The 25455-nt window shown below is 37.8% G+C and overlaps 1 protein-coding gene across 6 annotated transcripts in view; it reads left to right on the forward strand.

The window, feature by feature from the left end:
• Positions 1 to 25455, forward strand: part of MID1 (midline 1) — a 253902-nt gene that overhangs the window by 204393 nt on the left and 24054 nt on the right. For all 6 annotated transcript variants that reach the window (XM_021410705.1, XM_021410719.1, XM_021410696.1 and 3 more), the window contains exons 4-7: positions 9268 to 9375; positions 13053 to 13201; positions 16621 to 16748; positions 23302 to 23445. In XM_021410705.1, coding sequence (XP_021266380.1) covers positions 9268 to 9375; positions 13053 to 13201; positions 16621 to 16748; positions 23302 to 23445 — 529 coding nt within the window. The remainder of the gene's footprint in view (positions 1 to 9267; positions 9376 to 13052; positions 13202 to 16620; positions 16749 to 23301; positions 23446 to 25455) is intronic.

Here is a 25455-nt window from a genome sequence, read left to right on the forward strand (position 1 = left end):
ATGCGAGGGGGTGCAGTGCCCCAGGGTCCCAGTTCTCCTCTGTAAGGATCACCAAGCTTGGTTGTAACAAATGGTAGGTTGATTCATATGATAGAATGCGGTTTCTGTGCAAACTGAGAAGACAGAATAGAAATGGCTTCTAAATTTAAATATAACTACTTTGTAGAATCATAGAATCGTTTGAGTTGGAAGGGACTCTGAAAGGCCATCTAGTCCAACTCCCCTGCAATGAACAGGGGTATCTATAGCTAGATCAGGGTGCTCAGAGTCTATTTATACTCCTAGTTTGCAGTTTTCATGCATCTTGTAATATCTGTAGAAGACTTGTAAATAAAGCACTAAAACCAGTCCTGGTAGATTATTATCTATAAATTCCATGGGCATTCAACCCAGTGAGAGAGCCCTCTAGCATATGGTTAAATCAGCATGTGGCTCTAAAGAGTCCATAAAAACATGTGTGTGTGTCAGGAAAGCAGCTACATAGTTCTGGAACTAAGGAGAAGATGGTTGGGGAAAAGAAGTTAAACGGCATACATTAACAGCCCGTGTACAAGCCCTCTATAGCAGCTGAGGGTCTAGGTGGAGTCCCACCGGTGCAGAATTTTGTTGGTAACAGACTTGGGTATCTGAAAATTCTTCTAAGAGCCTTGGACAAATCTTCCAAAACTACTATTGTAAAATTGGAATTGCCAGAGTTTGCAAGGCACTTTGTTGCTATAAATACATGAGTTTGCTGCAGACGTTTTACATCATGACAATAATTGACATTAGGCTCAAATTTGAGCATGAAACTCTTTTGCCAGTTATTTTTTTTCTAAACTCTTTCAGTATTGTTTGTAGACATTTTTCTCATCTCTTCTAGGAAGTATATGATCAAACATCTATTATTTAGTCAATACCGTGAAGCTGCTCTCATCTGTTATGCAGAAACATAATCTGAACTCAGCTGGAGGAAAAATTGGAGCAATTATCCAAGGGAGAGGGGAAAGGAAATAGGTTTTGCTTGTAGACAGTTTTATAACATCTGTATCTCAGTCTTTTTGTTTGGTTTGGTTTTATTTTCAATTCACCAAATGTCACAGGAAGCAAATTCTGGACACTGCTGCAAAATCATTTTTGGTTATACAAAGAAAGGAAAGCATTTCCCTGTAATGGCATAATCCTCAAACTCCTGCCTCCTTTGCTTTCTATTTGTAATGGAAATGTTCAGTTTCTAGCTCACTTCTAAAAATCTGCTGCAGGCTAAAGCTCAACAGAAACTTCCCAATCAAAAATTGTTTTTGTGTCTCATAGGGTGTTTTTATAGCTGTGTTATGCAATCACCCGAACAAAGTAGTGTATCGAAACGTCCTTAGCACAGATAGTGAACACTTACACCAGTCAGCCACGTTTTAAATCAGCGTGACAGCAGCCGTGCAAATGTGATGAAGAGAAGATGGCAGCACCTGCAAAAAGCCTGCTGTTACCTTTTTTCATCTTTTTTTTCTTTTTTTCTTTTTTTTTTCCTTGCCTTATCAAAAAGAAATGAGCCAAATGGGAAAACTATAAATAATGAAAATTCAAATTTCTGTTCAGACTTCATCTACAAGAGAGTTTCTTTAAATTTTATGACACTATGTGGTCTCCATCCTTTTTTATATGAGATACGTGGAACATTTCTGTTATTTGAGGGAAAGCAAAATCAGAACTCAGATGTCAGAGTGATTCCCTGAAGACACACGAACAATAAAGAGGCTTTGTCTGTGACAATAAAAAACAGTGGATACTCATGTTTTCACTGTCATGGCACTTCTCCTTTTTGAGATTTGGGTCCATTGCATTCAAAGCCTGAGTAAACTGAGAAGTTCTCTTTAGGAAAATGTAGATGGAAAGCCTTTATGTAGATTTTGGTGGCTGAACTGCAGAAAATGGCCTTCATACTCATACACAGCTGAATACTTGCACTTTGGAATAAGAAATACACTTTGGTGGGGTTTTCTAGACGACAGGGAAGGGATAATGGATTAAAAAAGTGTTTACCATCAGTATGAAATATATAGGGTATACAATAGGGAAAGTATCTGCACTGAAATCTCCATTTTTTTCTGTCCTCCCGGTTGTGCAAAGATACAAGATACTTGTTCAGCAGCTGTAGTCTCTTTAAGTCCTAGAAGTAACTGACTTTTTCTTATTTTTAGGAAGGCAGAAGGACTTGAAGGAAAGTGGGAACTATTATTCTCAATGAGAGACTAACTAGCAAACTTGATGTGCCTAAAACTGGGAAGAAGGTTTACAGCATTTTTTTCCTTTGACAGTTTCTAATGAGAGGGAGATGTTTTATCTGTTAACGTAGTCTAGATGAAATATGTGGCATGATCTACTTTTGATTTATAACTACTTCAGTTTTACCTTTAACTCCACTCTCGTAAAACTTGATTTTATTCGAAGTAGCTTCAAGAACGCTTCAGTGAGCTTTTACATTACTATTATTTTACATAATAGTAGAGAAATTTCAGAAATAGAACTAACAAAACATTCTAAGTATATGGTTTTGTGGATACTTCAAAATTAATACTCATTAAAGGATGTCCTCAATTCATGCCCAGTATGCCCTAGCCTAGTATTTAAATATTATTTGCCTAAGGAATCATTTAATTGCTTTCACAAATGGCTAATTAAATGCATAGTTGATCATATATATGTGTCTAGAACTGCAGCACTTATGCATACACTTAATGTAGAGATTAGGCATGGTTATTGCACCTAAAACTGTTTTGTAACTTCTGGAGTCATAATTGTGATATGGGCCACTTGGACTACATATGAACTAGTAGGAATACTTGTCACTGCCTGGTAAAAAGACCAGTTCCCATTCCCTCCATCTCTTCCTCTGCCTCACACCCATACATGGGTACGTGCTCACATTTTTATTAGACTGACGTCCCTGCAAAACTTAGTCCTTGGAATTAGAAAGTAAATTTCGGTCACTGTTGTTATGGGAACAAAACACTCCTAAGTTTCTCCTTTATCTATCCTAACAGAAGTTGCTGAACAATAACAAGAGCAGCAAGGAGACCAAAGGCATTGTTCCTCTAGCAAATATGCTAAATACTGGGCAAGAGACCCCAGATCCTGGATGAGCATTTTAAGTGCTGAACTGCTGGATACAAGGGTTCATCTTCAGCATCCTTTGAACTTCAGTGATTACTTAATTGGTTTTGTTTTTCTACCCTGAATGAACAAAGTGGAATATTTTGCTCAACATGACACAAAGGCATAGTATCAGCAGGAAAAACAAAATCAGAACAATAAATAAGTAAATATTGTTCAATTCAAAAAAATGTTTTTATTATTTAGGTTCAAAGAATCAATTAACAGGGCAAAAAATAATAACTTAAACTAAAGGATTAATATAACCCTCTTAGTGCATCTTGAAAAAACACATCCCTCCTAAGGGCTGGTTTTGCTAACAGCTTAATCCAGTCTTAAACACCACTGCTGCCAGAAGTGCCCCCCTCTTCTGCTGCCCTTCCAGTTGTGCTGCTCTGTTTGCTTTCTGTGCGCCAGTGGAATGTCCAAGTCAGCCAGGTGAGCTTGGCCCAGCCATTTCTCCAGGTGGCCACACCAGCTTCAGCAGATAGAAGGAAAGCGGGGAAACGCTCTTCTTGGCAGTATGATCCCAGAGCAGTTTAACCTAGCTGCGAAACTGCAGTTTTTCTCTCAGTAAATATCTTTCCCCCGATGTGCTTTCCGACACTGAAAAAGGCTAACTATAGGTTCAGCATCATGCTGCATTTGTGCTTTGTAAAAAATAGTCCTTGGTTTCTTGAAGCAGGCCTAGTCTGCCAGCTGTCAGCCTCACCGTATCTGGAGTGGTTCTCTATTAGAACTTTCCAGACAATTTGAATTTAAGATGTTTAATGTTTTTAATGGAAATCTTATGAAAACAATTTGTTTGTTTTCCATTTTTTGTTTTGTTTTGTTTTGCTTTGTTCCTCTGGATTGTAAATGTCACTGGAGGACTGTTAGGATCCTTGCTGGTTAGTTTCTCAACCATCTGCTTCAAAGCACAGCAAGGCAAAAAAAGCTTTAAAATAATATTTGAATGAGTAATGTGAGTATTTCAGACTTCTAAAAAGGTTTACTTTTAGACAAGATTGGAAAAGATAGGCTTATCAGTGTGACTCAAAGTGCTATAGCTATCCTGGCCTAATTGGTTCTTCATTCACCAAATTCCTAGGTAGCCAGAGTCAGTTGCTGTACTTTTGTGCTGACCTTTGTTTAACCTGCACTGAGGCTGCCTCTAAAGGTAGGTTAGAGATAAATGTAGAATGCAAACAAAAACAAAGCCTCTGGCACCTTGAAATGGGAGATGGCCATTCCTTTCTCTTGCGCCAATTTAGTCTAAAGCAGTTGTAGTTGATCCCTTCAGATGGCAAGCTGGTTAATATCACATATTTCCAAAGGCACCGTTTGTCACAATAGATGAAATCAATTTTACTCTTAGACTTGATAAAATCTGAAAAAGCTTTAGTGTAAGAGTTACTTTTGCTCTACAAAAGTAAATTGAATAACCTGTGTTATCAAATAGGGATATGAAAGGAAAGAATTCCTGGAAGGGAATTCAGGCTCCAAACCTAAAGAGAAAGAAATATGTGGCAATAAAGTACTGGTTGTTAGGCAGAATTAATGCAATTTGTTTTTTTCTGACTTTTTTTTTGTTTGTTTATTTATGCGTAAATAGTAATTCTATAACCATCAACTCACACCCATAAAGAAAAGCTGATATTCCTTCCTTACCTGGGTGGCCATGCCTGTGGCATTTTGAGGCATGTAAGCCATTTTTAAATAGGAAAGCTAAAACTAAAAGCTAAAGGCATACCTCACTTTCCGAAGATCTTTCTACAACCTACTTTCAACTTTCAGTTTGCACAACTAATGGGGGACTAGCGAATAAAAATTACTCTGGTTTTGATTAATTTATCCCAGTCAGTATAGTCTTAAAAAAGCAGGCAACTTCTTAGAGTGTCTTAATTTGTTTGGCATTTCGAGATTATTTGCCAAAGAAGGACTTACACATTTGCAGTTGTAGATAAAATTGCCTCACCCATAAGGAACTCTGAAGGGAGAGTTTTGTTCCTGTTGAAAAAAGTCTGCTGAGATACTAAGATATCCTTTGATTCTGGTATATTAGTTTTCATTTAGTCCTATGACACTCCGTTTGCCTTTGAATTAACCATAGAAGCTTTCCTGTAACCTTGAACCACTAGCGCCATTACAGTTTTGTGATTTCCCAAACATCTGCTAGGGACTTTGAAACCACCGTTTTCATTTTCATATGACCTAAGCTGCAATTTAACTCAAGTCTCTGAAGATGAAAGCCTAGGAAGCCTCTACAGAGAGTAGAATGCTTTCCAATGCAGCTCTCAGCTTGAGGAGCTGGGAGCAGCTGGCCTGCTTTCTCCTTTGGGTCACGAGGGCTTGTGGTTTCCAGCTCCCTGTCAGAGATGTGAGGAAACCCTATTTCGCTATTGTTTAACACCCACTCCTTGAGGCTTAGGCCATTAGACTGTATCCATCTGTCTGGAAAACCTGGAAGGGTCTCTTGACTGTTTTTTCAGTTAATTGTCTGAGGTATTAAGATGTTTAAGAAGTAGAAATAAATCATCCAAGGTAGCAAAAGAACTAAAATAAGTCCTTTCTTGTTTATTTGGTTGTGGAAAATATCATAACTTCACTAAATCCTAACAAAGCCTCCTAGTCAGTCTTTAAAAAGTTTTGCAATATGGAAGAGAAGTTTTTTTTAAAATGATACCAACAAAACAAAAATTCTTTAGATTTAATATATTTATGGTTATGGATTTCTAAGGAGTTTTCTAATGCCAAACCTAAGCGTGTTGATTTTCAGTGACATTTTCAACAGAAGGTTGTCTCCAAGTCCAGGATAAACTCTTGGACAATGAAAATCTTGTATTTAAGAACTTATATTCATCCTGGATGGAGGATACCCAGAATTAATTCTGTTCTTTGCATGATTCAGAGCCTCCCACAACCAAAGTCAGTGACACAGCCTCCAGACTTTTCAAATGAGACTCTCAGTCTTTTTTAATGAACTCTTTGGAAAGAGGGCTTGTTTTAATGTGGAAAAATATAGAACATAAAACCTCAAATATTTTCATCAGACAGAACTTGCATTCCTTGGCCAGTCCCAGCTGGAAGTGATTGTCAAGGTTGCTGTTCATCAAAGGACTCAAGCAGAAGGCAAAGTCTTACTCTGGTATTTCTGTAGCACCTGTACTGCGGAGCCCTGTTCCACGCCTCTGGCTCTTTGGTCTGACATATGACTCCTCAGAAATACACAAGTAAATAATATTCAGTGTTAATCTCACAAGTAGTCCCTTTAGGGCCATTGCTAATATGTTGCACTTAAAGTTAGGCATGTGCTCAATTATAAAGTTATTACTGATTCAGAGGCCTTCTAGGCTGAAAATTTGATTAAGGAGTATTTCAGCTTGAGAAAAGCCTCCAAATTAAATGTTGTTTTCTTTTTTTTCATGTAAGGCTCAGACATATAAAATAATTTTGGAAATATTCCTTCCAGTTTTAATAAGCTCATGCAAACTATAACATTGGAAATATCTTCGAATGAAGTTTATAAAAGGGTATACTTTCCAGATTTCAAAGGAAAAAGAGAAGTCTGTAGACAGTGTGTAAGAAATCCAAAGTTTTCTTTCAAGCATTTAATTTTTCTTAGTCTAGAGTTTCTTAATTTAAAATTTAATGAGTACTTTATTTTTTAAACCATCTGGGCATTAATGAAACTTAACCTTACTGAACTCTCTCTATCATGAAAGTCACCCCAAATACTACTCAGGTCTACCACTCAAAACACATTCATGATACAACTGGTGATAGAAGTAGCACTTTGAGTGGAAGCTACTCAAAAATCCAGTGAAATGTTACAGTAATTCAGTGCCAAAGTCAGCGCTGGCATGAGCAAACCTTGATATTGAAGTAAAAAGAGTTGTGTCCATGTGTAGCAAAGGGGATTGTTGCCCCTGACTGAGCCCATTTGGGATTCTCCACCTTGGTGGAATTTCAGTCCACTAGTGAAATAGATGTTGGTGCAGGGGAGATTTTTGTGTTAGACACCTTGTTGAAAACAGCTGTGCAGAAGTTCACACCAAAGTATAGTGCTTGACCAGAAGGTGTCATACAGCTGGGCTGGTGGGATGATGATAAGAGGTGGAGTAGGAAGGACAGCTTTCACACAACCCAATTTTTGGCCCCTCAGTAAGCCTGATATTTTAGTTGACTTGTTATAGACTCCCTAAGCCATCAGTGGAGAGATGTATGCACTGTCAGAGGCTTTGGGTGAGCCGCTCCGTGGTCTGTCTCTCCTCATGGACTCTGATGGGAAGCCAGGCAGAGGACATTGCTATCATGAGTAGATAAATAGGCACCTAAAACTGCATGGCAAAAGGGCTTCCTCCATTTTAACCTTCTGCATGCAGCACTCTTCAGAATTTTCAGTACCATCTATCCCCTTCCAGAAATGAATATATTTTCTCTTTATAACCTTGGCAGCCTAATTAATATTTAAGCCAATTAAATATGTGACTGAATTTTAACTTTATAAAGGTTTGAGGAGGATAATCTGAAATCTTAATAAAAGCAGGTCTTTGTAAACAAGTCTCCTCTTTGCCCAGAGGACACAATGTGTTACACACAAGAAGGTATTTATAAAATTGGTCCTGGCCCAAACTTAGTCACATAGGCATTTGCTGAATCTTAATGAGCTCTGTAATATGCTCACAGGTAAATGCATATTTAAAAACATTGTTGAAAGAAAAAAAAAAGAAGGCTGGGACAGATCAAGGTATTCATTGGACTGAAAAAAATAACCAAGGAGGGGAAACATAGTTTTCTCCTGGAACTGTTCCCTGTTCTAGTGCACCGCTAGCTCTACTAGCCCAATGGAAAAGGTGATGTAGTGTGATTCTAGGAAAAATTGGCTAGGACTGAGGGCTGCTTTACCCTCTTAGCAAAGTGAATATGGAAGCTCAACTCTGAAATCACTTTTATTTTTTCTGCATTGTAGATATGATTAGAACTTTTCACCTTTTTTATTTCTCCTTAAGCTGTGTATGTAAACTATACATAGTACTGCTGGTGGGGAGGTACATTTTGCTTGTCATGTAAAATGCTGATTTTCCATTGACAAAAATCAGTCTCATCCAGAAACAAAACATTTTCATCTAAAAACCAAAACTTTTCCATTTTAAGTTTGCTTATTTTTTTTGACAAAAAGTCAACATTTTCCATAGAAAACTAGTATTCTTTGTGGGGTTTTTTTTGTGCTAAAAACAGTTTCAGTGACTCATATTTCGTCTGCATCAGCACAGTTATTATATTCTGATTTATCATGAAAGTAGTAATGATAAAGAAGACATTCCATGCACATGACTATGTAAAGTCACTTGGATCTTTGGTTATTTGAATCTTTCAGGAACCACTATACGTACAATGAAAATAGTTATGTGTTATGTTTTTAAACATTACATTCAGCAAATCGAACATTAGGAATCATTAATGAAAGCAGTCAAGCTGTAATAGTGAACACTCTTCAGTGTGGAAAAGAAGCCCTACAAGAGGATAAAGCAGCAATCTAGTAAATCCACAGAAGACAACTCTTATGAGGGTTAATAATGATGTAGAAATTGTGTCTGGTTCAAGGAAATTCTGAGATGAAACTGGTTGGAGGATGAGGCAGTATTCATGGGAAGCACCATACATGCTTGGCTTTCTTAAGACACCTTGCTGGCAGATGCTGGCATTAGCAGCTAATAGAGACAGGGTAGAGGGACTGTGTCATCCAGCACCTGTGCTCTTACATGCATGAGTATTCATGCAATCCTGTGTACTTTCTGAATCTGTGATGTGTTATACACCTCCTGAAGAGCTTTCACGTCTAACAACTGTTGGCTATAACTGACATCACTCAGTCATCATAAGAACAGGCTTTTCTCACTTAGTTAGAAATAAGATCAGTACCTATTCTCAAGTCCTACCTCTTACAAAACGTACCAATGAAACATTCAGTCATGTTTCAGTATTTCAAAAAGACCAAGACAGGACAATCAAAACAATATATAAACTGTACACAGAACAGTGTTGAAAAAAAGAAAGTGCAAACCAACTTTTTAGGAATAACAACTTTTAAATTAGAAAAAAGGAAAATAAAAACAACAAAAAAGGCTTTGATACTCAACATGGTTTACTTTGTAGGTAAATGCATCTCGCCAAGAAACCAAGCTGATGGAAGAATGTGACCAGCTCATTGAAATAATACAGCAAAGACGACAAATAATTGGAACCAAAATCAAGGAAGGAAAGGTAACAGCTTTTCTTCTTTAGATCACAGAAACAGCATTGTTTCTTTATGCTTACAGCTTTTTGACTCCAGGTACTTAAAAATTTGTAAGTCTGTCTGTGTAGTCCTGGGCCACTACTTTTTTTACATAAAGAGGAATGAAATCAGCTAAGGTTAGTATGCCAGACTTCAACACTTTATTTAGTATTTCTCTTCCTACATGCGATTATAATTTTTAAGGATAAACATTGAAACGATATCACTGTTTGTAAATACTTAATGCTTCCTTCCCTCTGATATACGTCTGACAGCTTGTCTCTGTAATTTTCACTTTCACAAAGTGCCACAGTACTTGCTATACATTTCTAATTACTGAGTTATGGTGATTATTAGTGGCAAACATACTGAGCATTAAAATCTCTGATATTCAACACACTGAGTTAGCTACCTGTTAACTCAGAACCATATTAAAGTCGAATTAACATTCTTACTTGCTTGGTACATGGTGTTTACTCTTTAACTGCTAAACTAACCAAGTCAAATATAAACTCTTCTTGTGTGGGAAAGACTCAGGAAAGGAACAAAGTCAAGAGCAGGTTAAATGGTTCGTTCAGCTGTCAAGCTATTCCAATTAACTTGAAACGAAAAGCCTGTAGGCAAGGGCTGACTTAAACATGTTTGAAACTACAGGTCCTGTACATTGTGCGACAGAACCTGAATTTCCTCATGCTGTTAACAAAATGTAATTCCCTTCTACATGGAAATGATGGCCTTTTGAATTATTGTTTCAACTGTGTTCCCCTAAGTATTGAGACCAGCTGTGCATTCAATGAAGAAGAAAACTTTCCATTATTTTGGATTTATGCTACATACATGAGTTGCTTTTTAAAAATCGATTGCTTCTGAACATGTATTCTGATGTCCATTAAAGCTTGGAAGATTTATAATACAATTGACTCCAAATGTATGTGAATATTACTGATCAGAATACGTCCCCATTCTTTGTTCTTCTTTGTTTAACCAACAAGTGGTACCAATGGAAGGCCAGTTTAGGTCTGGAATGCTCAGGATGTTATAGATGCTGAAAGATTCATGGAGTCAAGAGCCATGTGGACTAATTCATGAAAGAAAAACACATTGAAGAAAAATGAGAAAACAAAACCAGCAATAACAACAACAAAAATGCAAAATTAAATGCTGCAATGCCACTTCAGGCTCAGAACATCCATGAGCCACAGACTGCTGCTGGCTGAATCAGTCCTCTGAGAAAGTGGTATTTCCCAGACTGATGCCTCCACTACTGGCCTATTTGAAACTAGATGCTGAGCTAGATGGACAATTAAGATTAGTTCTTCATTTGCTCTTAAAGTAAGAATCAGGCTAGTCTTTTCTGAGCAATTATGTATATACCATAATAGTCATGAAACTTTGCTAAGGATTACAGTGTCCAGGGAGCTCTCTGTTGGCCAGAAGATCTGAAAAACCACAGAAAATTCAGCCCCAGGTATTTTCTTTTAGAGCAGCCAGTGATTTCTCTCCATAGTCTTTCTGGAAGGCAAAGACTGGCAAATTTTTCTAGGAAACCATAGTGAAAGCTACAGAGATGGAAATGCTCAAGGATAGTTCTAGCTGTGACTGCAGGGCTGCACATTCAGGCATACTAGTCTTACAATGGGGTGCAGCTCTGTCCTTAATCTTACTTATCACTTAAAACCTATAAAACCTGACCATGCACTTAGCAGGAAAAAACACTTAAATAGACAAGATAATTTTAGTGCAGAGGTCATTCCTGCCTCTATGGACAGAGGGAGGGGACAGTCTTCCTTTAAATGTTTATGATCGGTTGTCTTTTTAAGTTTTAAAGAAAAATCAAGTAAACAAAAAAAAACTAGTTCATATGTAGACCTTGAAACTCATGGCATGTCTTCTAAATGCTAAAAGCTCACAAGGTAGCATTTATTTCAGTTCATTCTTTTTTTTTTAATTAATTCTTAAATGAGGTGACCTATTAGTGCAGTGTACCTTTCTCTCGTTAGACTGGCGTAGCCAAGTTGTGATCTCTGCTTAAATGCACAATTAGAAAAAGTATTTTCTTCTCCATTGAATGACCTGTTGAACCATTCCCAATATCTATTTCCACTTCCCAGTGTATTTATGAAAAGCTAGAATCTAAATACTATTCCCTTATTCGGATAAGTAATTGTGAAAGTACTTCAATGATCTAGCCTTCCTCAGTGTAATTGTACAACTAGGTGCTTAGCAGCCTAAACATACGTCAGCAGCAGTAAAGCCACCAATATGAGCCATAGCAACAAAGTGTAGCCAGTAAATCAGTGGAAGAGATTATCTTCCTCTGCCCAGCACTTTAATAGACCTCATCTAGTTACTGTATCCAGGTTTGGACTCCCAGCACAGAAAGACAGGGACAAACTGAAGGAAGCTCAGGGGAGGGCCGCCAAGGCATTGGATGCTGGAGCACTTGAACTCTGAGGAGACCAAGCCTGATCAGATGAGAGGCATTCTCAAAATCTTTATGCTTTACCTGCATTTTTCTCTTTATTTCTTCTACCCTTGAAAGAAACACCAATGTTACAGAACACTAATAGTTTGGACAGTAATTTCTTTTTGAAAGTTTTCCAGAAGATGTTTTTTTTTTTCCTACAGACTTAAATCATCATGTAGTAGCACTAAGATACACTCATCTCTGCTTAGAATGTCAAGCATCTGTCACAATTATATCTGAAATTACACTCAACAACTTCAAAGTTTATTCCCTGATTCCCAAGATTTAGAACTTTATCATGATTATAAATTTGCACCTTTTTGCTAATTCACATATTGTTTAGTTTCCTCATTTTTCTTGTGACTGAGTCTTAATGCCTTTCTAAACTCCAGATTATTTCATTTCCTTCCTTTTTCTTAGTCTTGTTCAAACTATGGAGTAGCAGCAATCCTGATGTGATAACAAAGGGAAGGACTCCCAGACCTTTCAGGAACTATGAGTCTTGTTAGCCAACATTGTCTTTAAATGGGGAATTGACTGTGCCCCTCCCTAACCTTTCAGCTAGTGATTACAGTCACATCTACTGTGTTTATCTCCAGCACATATGTTTTCAGTAATAATAATCATCTCTTCAGTACTACTGTGCTTTTGCCCAGTTAAAAATATCCCCCCCAAAAAACACCTTGTTTGACCAAAAGCTTGTAATGAAAAGGACTGGCATGCATTGGGTAGAAATGAATGGTCTTTTTTCTTAAGTTTTATTTTCGGATGACTTTTTATGAAAATTACCTCAGATTTAGGAAAAAAAGTATGCAATCTGTAAGCTGCCTTTGAGACTGATCTCTTTACTTCAGGGAAATGGCTATCTAAATAGACTTTAGTTATCATGTAAGCAGAAAGTACCAGGAAATGACGTTTCTTCTGTTGGAAAATAGGCCAGCTGTGCTTGTTTTGGCTCTCCTCTGTTGTTTTCCATGTGGAAAATTTTGAGGCATGAAGGCTGTGCCTGTCCCTTATTAAAAATGTTACGTGGCTAGTGGAAGGCAATCACCGTCAAACTGGTGTGAAAGAAGCTCTTGTCGGGGAGGCCATTTGTCTTGGGTCCCCCTTTCCATGTCAGTTCTGTCTCAGAAGTGCAAATGTAGTAGTAATTTGTGACCTTAGAGGAGTGACTGCTTTCTTATGTTTCCGCACAAGGTGGTGAGGTTGAGAAAACTGGCTCAGCAGATTGCAAACTGCAAACAGTGCATTGAGCGCTCCACATCCCTCATCTCTCAGGCAGAGCAGTCGCTGAAGGAGAATGATCACGCTCGCTTCCTGCAAACTGCTAAAAACATCACCGAAAGGTAAATATGTTCCTCTCAATAAACAGGAGAACCTCAATTTCAGGCACTTTAGTTACTATGTTGCTTTGTCCTACCACTACAATATCAAAGAGGGGAGGATGAGTTGCTGCATTCCCCAGTAACACCACTTTGTGCTGTACCAGATGAAGAAGGACCTTGCTGTAATGCTAAATCAAAACATCCCTTTCAAAAGAGGAGTAGTCAAGAAAGGGAGTGAAATAATATTAGAACAGTTAGAAAAGTTCATAGATTCAGAAAGAAATAAGGGAGCAAGTACATTCCCTTGAAGAAATTTGACATAGTCTTACAAAACAGTGAGCAGCAAGGTAACAAAACTAGGAATTGGTCTTGATGACCCTTATGGGTCCCTTCCAACACAGGATATTCTATGATTTTCTGATTCTTTGAAAATGTATAGCTTTGGGAACATGTGATGTACATCTCAAATAGCCCACTCAAATAGTTGAGGGTTAAACAACTTGGACATCTGAAAGTTAGGGAGGCTACTGTTCTGGGTTCCTAGGCACAGGGAATTTCTACTACTTCTAGCATCCTTGCTCTTTTTCAGATATATCAAAGACAAGGGAATTAGTGTTCTCAGGAACCTGTGCTGTCAGAAAATTCAGTCTGGTTTCAGAGCAAATGCTGTGAAGGCTGGAGCATTCCCACTGAATGTCAGCAGTAATTTCTGATGAAATTCACTTGGAATCATCAGCTGTTTAGCCATTAGCAAGAGAAACAAAAGAAGGAGCATGTACCTGTGACAGTGATTAAGAAAACTATTATAAAACACCTTTATTCATTCAGCTTTTTTATTTTGCTTTTTTTAAAAAAAATCTGAGTTCACATTGTACCTTCACAACATCCAGCCAATTTTCATCTTGTTCAGATCACAAAATATCTGTTGCTTTTAAGCCAGTCACTTAATCTGGAGCACTGTGTGCAGATTCCTAGAACATCTATTTTCACCAAAGCTGTTTTAATCAATTTATAAACAAGCCGAAAACACTGGGTTTCTCATTACAAGTTCATAGAATAGAAACTCTGCTGAGAAAGGCAAGGTAAGACAATGGATTCAATTTGATCTGTTAGACTTGGTCCCTATTTTGTATTCTATCGCGAAGATATATTGTGCTACTGATTTTTCTCAGCTGAAGCTGATAAAAAAAATACCACAAAATATATATGAGTGCCATGAGGAAAATGCCAAAGGTGAGAGTAAGGCCTTTTTTCAGTATTCAGTGGAATAAGCAGTAGGGCAGAAAGCTATGGAGATACAAAACTTTGTAACAGACTACCACAGAACATTCAGAGAAGCTCTGTTTTGAACTTGTTGAAATGAACAGTTGCATCAGAAATAGAGTCACAGGAGCGATGCTTAGAGAACAGAAATGAGACCAGCTGACATATGTGTCCAATCAAATCTAATTCTTGGCTATCACAGATTGCTTATCTGTAATGAGATGGCTGTTAGCACCCTGCAAATCAAAAAATCATTTCAAGCAATGAATAAAAACAGGGGGGAAAAGCAGCAGGTGCTTGCAGACAAATTGCAAATAGAGAAAGTGAAAAAAATAATAAGTTATTTCTCACAAGTAAGTCTCTTAGTTCACATGCGGTGAGCAATATTTCATTTGCTCTCAGATTAGTTGTGTAACACTCTCACCAGGGTCCTGAACTCCCAGGGCTGAAACAGTCTTCTGAAACTATGCTCATTGCATTTCTTCATACATATATTTCAAAGTAATTGTAGTCTGATATTCTCTTTTGTAAGCACAACAGCTAGCTATGTACAGCAAAGACATTACGCACACTACAGTGATTTATATCATGCATTATTTACAATTGGTAAACTGCATTTATCCTAGGAAACCCCTTTCCAACCGAGTAGAGTGTCAGATGGAGCAAGGAGAAAGTACAAGAGGAAATTCAGTCCTCTGAACCTAAAATGGTGACATGATCTTTGAAATGGTGAACCACCAAAAACTGACTTTAACACACTTAATTACAGTACACTCTCTGTATTGTTCCAGAGGCCTGATGATAAGGTCTTCCTCAGAGGAACTTTTCTCATTACACACATTCTTGCTGGTTTCTTATTAAGGCCATTGCTGATATTTTAGAGGTGTGTGTCAGCATGTGTCTGCCCTGCAAGAAATGTATGGCCCTACAAGAAGCGTATGTCTTGTTTCTCTACTAGATCTAAAAACATGACAGCATAACTGCAACTGCAGGCAAACTGCTTGGGAATGAGAGGGATGGGGAAGAAAAAACAACATCAGTTTCATAGAGAAACAGTGCTGAAAACTTTACAGCAAGAATTATTGACTAGGAAACCTCCTCAGATGAGCCTTCAAAAGCCATGTGGGAGACAATAAATGCAGCTCAGTTTTTGACTTTTCTAACTGACTTCCTAAAATACTTGAAAATGTCTTTTTTAGCAAGTGTTGGCTTGTCAGTCTCATCTACAGTGAAATACTCCAATTTGGGAAACTGTTAATTGAAGCAATCAAAACAAAAACAATGACAGATAAGTGACATATATTGTGCTCATGGTTTTGTGTTTACCTCCAAACCAAAACAATTTTCTGTTGTATAATGTGAGGTTTTATAACCTCTTTGCAGAATTCTCTCCTGAATTTTCTGTAAGCATTTCCAGTATCCAGCTATGCAGTAATAAACGTTTTGAGATGGCAGGCTGAAGGATCCAATAAACAAATCCTGTTGGCAGCTTTCTTCTGAAAGCTCATTTTTAAATGTTCTTACTGGTGGACAAACAAAAAGTGGATGTAGCTCCTGAAATGAGGTAGGCAAGGAAACCCTTTAGTTAGAAGGAAGTATGCACGCATGCTTTGCAGGGAAAAGCTTTTCAAAATAAACTGTGCTGACATCTATTGGTTTTATTTCCCCCTGTGCTTTTTGAATTTAACAGCAGTGTGCTGTGCTAAACAGCTGATGAGGTGTGGTGATCTGCAGCAAGCCCCTGAGACAGCACTGTGAAGGAATGCCAGTAGCAAGGAACTGCATGAGAAAAAAGGGAGTTGGGAGAGATGCAGCATCTGTCAGGATGGCTTAAAACACAGATAAAAATCATGCTAATGCTACTTTGGTTCAGAGGTGACTGGAAAGAACAGTTCAAAGTATCTTGTTGCTCAATCTGTATTTTATTAAAACCTTATCTAACACTGCACATTAGACAAAATCTAAGTACCAAGAGATTTTTACTGGAGACTTCACTTCCAAAAGTAAAAGTGGAAGGAGAAACTCCTAGAAGCCAATATAAATAAAATACTCCTAAAAATTTTTGTCAAGCTTTTGGAGAGTTGATAGTGATCATGATGATTAGATCCAAGACAAGGTATGTTGTAAAAGCTATTGCATCTTTGGATGTGCTAAAATACCTTTCCTTTTCATTATAGGGTTTCCATGGCAACTGCATCTTCCCAGGTTCTAATTCCTGAAATTAATCTCAACGATACTTTTGATACTTTCGCACTTGATTTTACCAGGGAGAAGAAATTGTTGGAATGCCTTGATTATCTTACAGGTAATTTTCTTCTCAATATACTAATGTATTTCCCATAAAACAGTAGTGATAGGATTTTATTCATTGCTCTCCCATTTAAACCTTTCTATTTTACCCCCAAGCGGAACCCCGGAACACCCTGGGTAGCATTAGGTGCTATCAGCCACAACAGGGATGCATTTCCTGATTTCCTGTCATCCTCATTCCTCTCGCTGCTCCTTACCAGGATGTGGATAAGTGTAAGAAATGGTTAAAAGTCACAGCAGCAGAATGAAATAAAAGAACAGCTGAAGCTCAGCCTGGAGTGGCCCAGATCACAGCCCTAGGATAGAGGAAGGGGAGCAGGGACCAAGTGCTGTTTCCCAGGAGGCAGATGCTCCAAGAGTTACACTGTCCCTTTGGGCTGCCTTCTTGCTGCAGCAGATTGCAGTCTGTCAGATGACCTGAGCAACCAGAAGCTGTTCAAGTGATCAGCATGGAGGGCTTAGCAGTGGAAGATGTTTTCTTGTAGCAACATCACTGTGTCTTTTCCCCATTATATAACTGGAGGACCATGCTGTGTGTTCAGGGCTCGGGAGCGTGCAGTGTGCTCTGCAGTTAGCTGAGAGCTTTGGCCTGTTGGCTCCTGTAGGATTGAACCCTTATTGATGGCCTGAGTCATGTGCAACCTCAGAGTATATAATGACTCACAAAGAGAAACAAATTACTGTAATTTAGCATGTTTTAATTTCAATGCCAGAATTAGAACAATCCATTCCAGTTCAGTTGAAAACAGAAGAGACGGGGCATGGGTTTTCATTTTGCAGGGTCTTTAAGCATCTTCTGTTAATAGTGACAATTTGCAATGAAAAACACAAAGCACTCTTAGAAAAGCACTTGAAAACTGTACATGGGCCCATTCTCTTTGCCCAGATTGCAGGAAATAAACTCCTGCTATTTCAGAAGATTGCAGGAACATGGAGTCTCCTCGTGGCCAAACACGGGATCTTTTGAGATGCAGAGGGCTCATTTCTGACTTTTCTGCGGAGGAATAAATGATCAAATGAATTCTAGGAGGAGCAAGGCTGTCTGCATGCGCAGAGTAACAGCAGAGTAGATCTATGGAGTTCTTACCATATCTGAATGAGCAATTTTTTTCTGCCAGAAATTTCTTTACCACTGTGTAACTTGTGAATGCAGTCAGTGTTTGAAGGATACTCAAGTAAGTAATACACAAAAATCTGGTGGAAGTTACTTGCTGCTTTTTATACAGCACCAGTTAAATGTTACGGTGTCTGGCTTTCTCCTCACTCCCTCTCCCCCCCAAAGTCTGTTGAAGTTTTGCACCCTAAAGTTATAAAAAGCCAAGGAAATAAAAGGAAGGTTAACAAAAATGCCAGACTCATTTGCCCAGACCTAAGAATCTGTCTGTAGAAAAATTGGCCTCAAATTGTTTATAGTCAAAAAAGAGGAATATCCACCTCATTTTGAGGCAGGTATACCATGCAACCAACTATTCTGGAGGTGCCCATTTCTCCCAACTGGCTCCAAACAAAGGCTGGAAAGTCTCCTTCAGAAGTAGATAATTATGATTTTGATGTTTGAAGGTATTTGAGACGGATTCCATTTAGCAGTCTGTTCCCCCACCCCCCAGTCTTCATCTCTTTGCACATCACATGTCAATATCACCAGTCTAATTGCTGTGCATTGCAGAAAATGAAGGATGTGCCTGTACCAAAATGAAGGGCAGTCTTGCTGCAGTGTTCAGTGCCACAAGGATCCCTTTTGCAGCCCATCATACCAGCTGTGCTCCTCCTGTGCCTTCTTCCTACCTCATTCACAGTCTTGAAAAATTTATCACAATCCAGTCTAGGGGAAATTGCAATATATCAAGCAGTTAAGCTGTTTTACACTAATCTACCATTTTCATCCTTGACTTTGATGCTCAGTGAAAACAGTTTTAGCTGGTTCTGCATTTTACTATTTTTCTTCACATTAATAAATATCATCTGGTTGCAATGGCAAAATCCAAAACACGTTTGAATTTTCTGAGCATAAAATGCAACTGATTCAGACTTAAAAAATATTTATGTAAATGCATCTATGTATATAACGTATATGTGTATTTGTATATATATAATCCTGAAAGTCAAATGCACTTGATTCTTCTCTATTATTATTCAGAAACACTAGAGGAACATTTGTTTTATTTTCTCCTTTCAGATTGATGAATACAATCTTCATAGATTTTACATTGAAATCTGAGTGACAGAGTGAATTGGGTTTTACTTTTATCATGTTTCAGTTGGGGAAAAGTAAAGACCATTTGCAAGTCCTAGCAATACATCTTTGTTGCCAGTTAAGGGTGGATGCCTATATTACGTCTATCATCCCTACTGCTTCCGAACAAAATGTCGAAGCCTGAATTCCAACCTCATTCTCTCTGCTTGCTGTCAGTTGCTTTCAAAGCAATTGACCTCAGATATCTTCTGGAGATTTTCTTCTTTGCTTCTTCCCCAGTGTACTATTTATCAGATCTTCATCTTCCATCTTCTCAAGCCATTTTCTACGTGGCACACTGAAGCTTGCATCTAGGCTGTTTCTTTCAGTCAGTCCAAAACTTCTGCTATCCAAATGAAAATCTCTGGTATCTCTCTGAAAGTTGCCAGCTAGACATTGAGATGTCAAGCTCAGCATAGTAAAACAATACCCTTAATCTTCCTCTGACTGTTTCTTCCTTGGTATCTGTAGTCTGAATGTCTTTTTAAAGTTTTCTATCTTGCAGTTGCACAGGCTTTTCATCTGGAACTCATTTTTTCCTGGACATGTATCTAGCTAGATACCAGTGCCTATGACTTGCAAATTCTCTGCACAGTGTTGGTGACGTAGGAACATTTTTATCCATTGTGAATCAGAATACTTTTCTTATGTTATAATACTGTGAAATCAGTTGCAGCAACATCTATCCTTTGATCTTGCAGTTTTCCTCGCTTCAGAAATCCCATCTGAAGCAATGATACATTTTCTTCATCCATCACTTTAGCTAAGACTGCATTAACAAATATGCGTTTTCTGATGTACGCCAGGATTTTTTTTGCCTGGAAACAGCTTCATTCTTGAAACCTTGCAACTTGTCCTTCCTTCTAACTTACTTTTACTGTTAAAAGAGTAAAGCCATTCTTCAACCAACCCAGTCCTGTGCTTTCATTTTAATCTCTTTCCATTCTGTTCCTGAAGAGTTCCAGTCTACCCAAAGACCATGCATACGTGGTTGTTTGACTGAGTTCTTGCTGCCAACTCATGTGTGGCATGTTAGTAACGCATTCAGTATGATGTGACAGTGCCTTTCAGGTTACTTTCCCATTGTTTCAGTCTGGTATCATGATACATCAAGGAAGCAGTAATTAACAGCTGAGAGATTCAGAGCAGCTTCCTCAGCTTGCTTATGTTCATATCCAGCAGTATAAATATATATTTTTTTTTGTCAGAGCAACCTGCTCTAGAGGAAGGTGTCTGCGCATTGCAGGTGGGTTAGGCTCAGGTGATCTTTAAGGTCTCCAAACCATTCTATGTTCTATAACTGTTCTGTTATTTCTAGGAGTAAGTTAAACTCCTTTGCTAATGTTAGTGATTACATTTCAGGCACCTCAGACATGGTTCCTGACTATTTAAATACATCTGCACATTTTTGAGTTGAAGTCACACAAATGGACTAAAGCAGCCTTTGGCAATAGCTTTCACTCCCGAGAGTGCTGATTCATGAATGCAGGTATATGAAAGTCAGAGTGACTGAAGCAGTGACTGGACAGACTTCCAGCTGTCTGCCCTGGTCCTCTTATTGAGACTTCCATGCTATGACCAAGGAGAACTACAGATGTTTGGAAGCAACTCCTTAAACTGTTGTAACTTTCTTTGTGCCTTGCAAAGTCTGCTGCTGCTGATTTCAGGTTTCCTTACTGTTCAAGGCTGTAAATGTGAGGTTTTCAAGAGCTGCTTCACATGTTTTTTCAGTGCTCCCTGACATCAGGTAGCAGTTTGTAGACAGGAAGCTGCAAATATCTGATGGTATTAAGAACATCAACTGTCAAGCTTCGGTCTTGTTACGGCTATGAGTTAGTACTGTGTCCTCACCCTGAAATGGACTAGAAGTGCTCTTGGATGATCACTGCTTCTGAAGTGGAGTATGAGGCTGTATGTCTTGCAGCATTGCAACTGTGCAGAACTGACTAGGACTTTTCTTCCTCTGCTGTGTTCTGCTGTACTGGGATCCCATTTCCTGGGCATTGATGTAGTGTGCCCTAGTCAGTGCCATGGGAAAGATGGTGGTGTCTTGAGGTTATTTTGAACTCTGTTGAGCTTTCCTGGTGGCAACTGAGCACTGTAGCAGTAGTAGTAAATGTAATGGTGAAGATAACTGATTAAGATCAGTCTCTTTAATCACTTTATGAACGCACACTCTTCAGAGGAGTATGTCTTCTGGGGTGTTGTATTTTACAGTTAGACTTCTACATTATTTCAAAATTTTAAAAGTTTAAAACTACTGTTTACATGCAGACTTCCCTGTCAGTCTGCAGGAGAAGCAAGTATATTTTGTTTTATTCTGAGCAGTTTATTAAATGAGTGTTGCTGAAGAGCTGAGTTTCATGCAACATGATCTCAGTTGTGTGTGGGTTAATCAAAAAAGAAAGAGAAAAGATGTCTTGTTCAGGTCAAATCTCTTTTTTTTTTCTGTCCTTATCATTATGTGAAGTCCTATAAATCTCTTCGGTATAGCAAACCAGGTATGCATATAAAGAGAGCATCAAGGCAGTCATTTTCAAAGGAGTAGAGAGACTTAGGTACTATTGAAATGCAGTTTACAGTTCATTAAGCAGTTGGCAATTGTTGCTTTCCACTAAGTTAATATTTATTATCTATGTTATAGTAATATCAGGTACATTTGCAAATAAAGAGTTTTGTTCTGTTAGGTGCAGGAGAAGATTTCAGAAGACTTTAGCTGAGTACTAACATTTGATTTTCAAGGAAATCCTCCTTCTGTTTATATCCCCCTCCTGAGATGACTGTTCTTATTTTAGTTCATTTCTTTCTCTTTCTTTATTAATATCCATCTGTCTCAAGGGTTCCTCTGCTGAGAAAAGAAAAGTCACTGGTAAGCTTCCATGCTACAATATTTAGAGCATCACAAATCATGGTCATATCATGAAACACGTTTGAACATTTCCTTATGCCCCTTGGTTGAAAGAGGCTGCTTGCAAATGCATCTGCACTTTAATCCTTGGGAACATACATCAGTAAACCAGGAATATGAACTATAAAAATTCTTGATGGAAAGCAAAATAGATACCTCAGTAAAATAAGTTGCTGTGAAAGAAAAGGAGGAATTCCTTCAGACTGACTTTTTTTTCAGGCCATTATTTGCAGTTAACAAAAGTTAAAGAACTGACAGCAAAAATACCATTCAGAGTTACCTTCCTTTTCCTTTAATTCAGACATATTGTGATTGTTTCAGCTTGAGTGCCCTCCTTCCTCCCTCTGTGACAGCTGGGAGGAATGCTATTAAGCACAAGAATTTTTTTTTGCTTGATGATGGCATATAGGGAAGATGATTAGGAGTTAGGCTCCCACTGAGACAAGCAAGCAGGAAGGCCCAAAGAAGGACTCATTTCTTTCTTGCATAGATGCTTGGCTTTATAGAAAGAGCAAACTAGGAAGGCTTTTACCTATGAAGCTTGCTTCAAGTTTTAGTCTTTAAATAGACCTTTAAATCAAACCTGTGTATTAATGTGGAAGACGACTGCAGAGTTTCCTACACTGAGAAACTGTAGCAAACTTGTTTGTTGATCTAAAAAAAAAAAGAAATGGAGGGACAGCTTTTTATTAAAATGTTTGCGTTGTTTTCTATAATTATTTAATTAGCAATTATATTGAATTTTAATTGTAGTAGTCATACAGACATGATGCTATGATAAGAACTTTTGCATAAAACAGAAAAATAGTGATTGTATAGCCAACAGAAATCATATGCATCTCTATTAAAAAGGGATAGTTAATAAATAATTAAAAATGGACATTGAGAAGAAAAGATTGAGCTTGAAAGAATTAATAAAGTCTTTCCCAGAGTTCTATTTCTTAAATACCACTTATGTTAATCTCTGTTAAGATAAGCCAGGCAAACATTGCTTTCAAGTCAACAGTGAAGATTGTTGACTTTACCTACTGATACGTACATCAATTAAACTTTGATAATTTTAGTTTGGTGATCAGAATCAAACCTAGTAAAACAAATATATCAATTGTACACAATCACAGTTTACTGTGACCATCAACATAATTTTTGCTGTGGCATCTTAAATCAAAGTTAGTTTAATACAAAATGTTTAAAATCTGTAGTTCTTAGATGGTTATATTGATAGTAAGAATTCCTTAGCAAGAGTTTATTAACAATTTAAGTTATCATTGGAATTAGTAAAAAGTTTGAACAAATTGTTGGATAGTATAGCTGCGAACTCGTTCATCAGATGCATGCCCTAGTCTGAGGTGAGACAGAAATACTTTACTGATTGTGTAGGTAAGCCTATCCTTTTGTATCTCACAGCTCCCAACCCTCCCACTATTCGAGAAGAGCTCTGTACAGCTTCTTATGATACTATTACTGTTCACTGGACATCAGATGATGAGTTCAGCGTGGTCTCTTACGAGCTGCAGTACACCATCTTCACTGGACAAGCTAATGTTGTTAGTAAGTGAAAAACTTCTCATTTCTAATTCTATTCCCTTATGGTTTCTCTGCAAACTACATTATTTTAAATATAAAGGTACTCATATGGCAAGAAGAAAAGATAAGCATATTTTCTAGGAAGGCATAAAGTCAAAATTTTAAATCCAAAGCAGTATTCCCAGTGTCACAAGTATAGTCCACATTAACAGGATTTATCTCTTGCAAAATAGAACTCTTGTTGCAGATATAGCCTCAGGGACAAAGACTCAGTTCTGTTGTCCAGGTTAGTCATACACTTGGAAGCCTGTATTGAACTGGCCGTTAGCTAGCACTGCAGCCTCTCTGATATTTATGACATGCCTTTTGACAACAGAGCCTATGTCAAAAATACAGATTAAATCTTCCCTCTGACTGTCCGCAAGGCTGCTGAGCATAGGTGTGAGTACAATGAAGACTAAGGCAGCAAACAGCAGTGGAACAACAGTTAATAAGGTAGCTTTGACTTATGATGGCATTAGCTAATATTGCTTGATATTTTCTATAACAGCACATGTTTATTAAATATGTGCGCTGTTTCAAATCTGTGACTTTCCCAAATGAACAAATTTGTTGATTATTCCTTGAATTGTTTTGTCATTACACAGCTGTTTTTCTGAGAAAACACTCCAAAACTGCATAATCTTTGGCTAGGAAGTCAGCACTTCTGGGTTCAGTGGATAGCAATCTTTAACTATCATCTTGGAGAAATCATTTAACTTCTTCCAGTTCCCTGTATATTTAATGGGTATACAACTAGCTGACATATGGTTGCTTTATGAAGCTGAAGAAGTCTGAAATCAATCAAATCAATCAAAAGATGAAGTTTGTTCAGTCAATGCGTATTTGAATTGTGAAATTCATTGTTACAAAAGGTTGTTGATTAAAAAAAAGTTTCAGTGAAAACAATTAAGTGCAGAGACTTCCTCATAGCTCAGGAAGTCCCTGAGCTGTAAGCTGCTGGAGCCTGGGAGAGTGCGGTGAGAAATTATTCCCTGCTTCTTAATATCTTCCTAGACATTTGCTTTTCTCCACCATTACATACCCCAGCCACACACTGAACTAGATAAGGTCTGTTCTAGATAGGCTTCCTCCCCAGTGCGGAAGTGATTTTGTCATCACAAAATTTGTTGAGATGCTTTGATGGAGGCGAGTGCTATAGACATGTTTACATACTTTATATCAGTGCTAAAATGGTATGCTGTCTGTCCAGTTTCAGGATTGAGCCAAACTCTTGTGCTAACTCCACTGCTGCTGTGAGCACCTAATTTTCTCCATCAGCTCTCACTGGAGTTTTCTAAGCCATCTGAAAGCATATCTGAGGATTCAGGTGCTGGCATTTTAGCAGTATTTTTAAGTTGCATACCATGAATGGTATTCAGGATTGACTGAAAAATAAAGTGGACCACTGAAAATTTGATTAATGTTTTGTTTAAACTTCCATTCAATATTTCACTAAGCAACCTAATTTAGGGCAACATATGGTAAAATTTAAGAATGCTGGAATGACCAAGTAAAATTCAATACATGCTCCTACATCTGAGCAAGGTAAATACCAAAAGTTTATTAGTAATTTGGAACAAATTAGAATCAGATATATAAGGAAATAAAAGCTTCCCTGTTTAATCTGTCTGTTAAGCAGACAGGACTCCATGACTTAATGCAGTATATTGCTTGTTTCTGACCTATTTTTGTCTATGGCTTTATGCCAGAAGACTTTATGCAAGCCAGCTATTGCTTCTATATATGAATATGGTAGCAGAAATGTGCCATTTCTACACGTTTATGATACAAGGTTTTAGTCTTTGCTTACAAGTGAATAAATAACAAGGCATTTCGCTTTGAGACTGAATTGTAAGTTTCCCATGTGCATGTGAAGGCTTTGATCTGTAAAAGCAATCAATTAGTTTTCTTTCAGAGATGCAATATGATAATTTTGGATTATAGCATGAATTGCTCAGTGTGCAGTCTGAACTTTCATTCTATCGTTTTGAA

This window comes from Numida meleagris, chromosome 1 (assembly GCF_002078875.1).
Source record: "Numida meleagris isolate 19003 breed g44 Domestic line chromosome 1, NumMel1.0, whole genome shotgun sequence".
Taxonomy (NCBI): Eukaryota; Metazoa; Chordata; class Aves; order Galliformes; family Numididae; genus Numida; species Numida meleagris.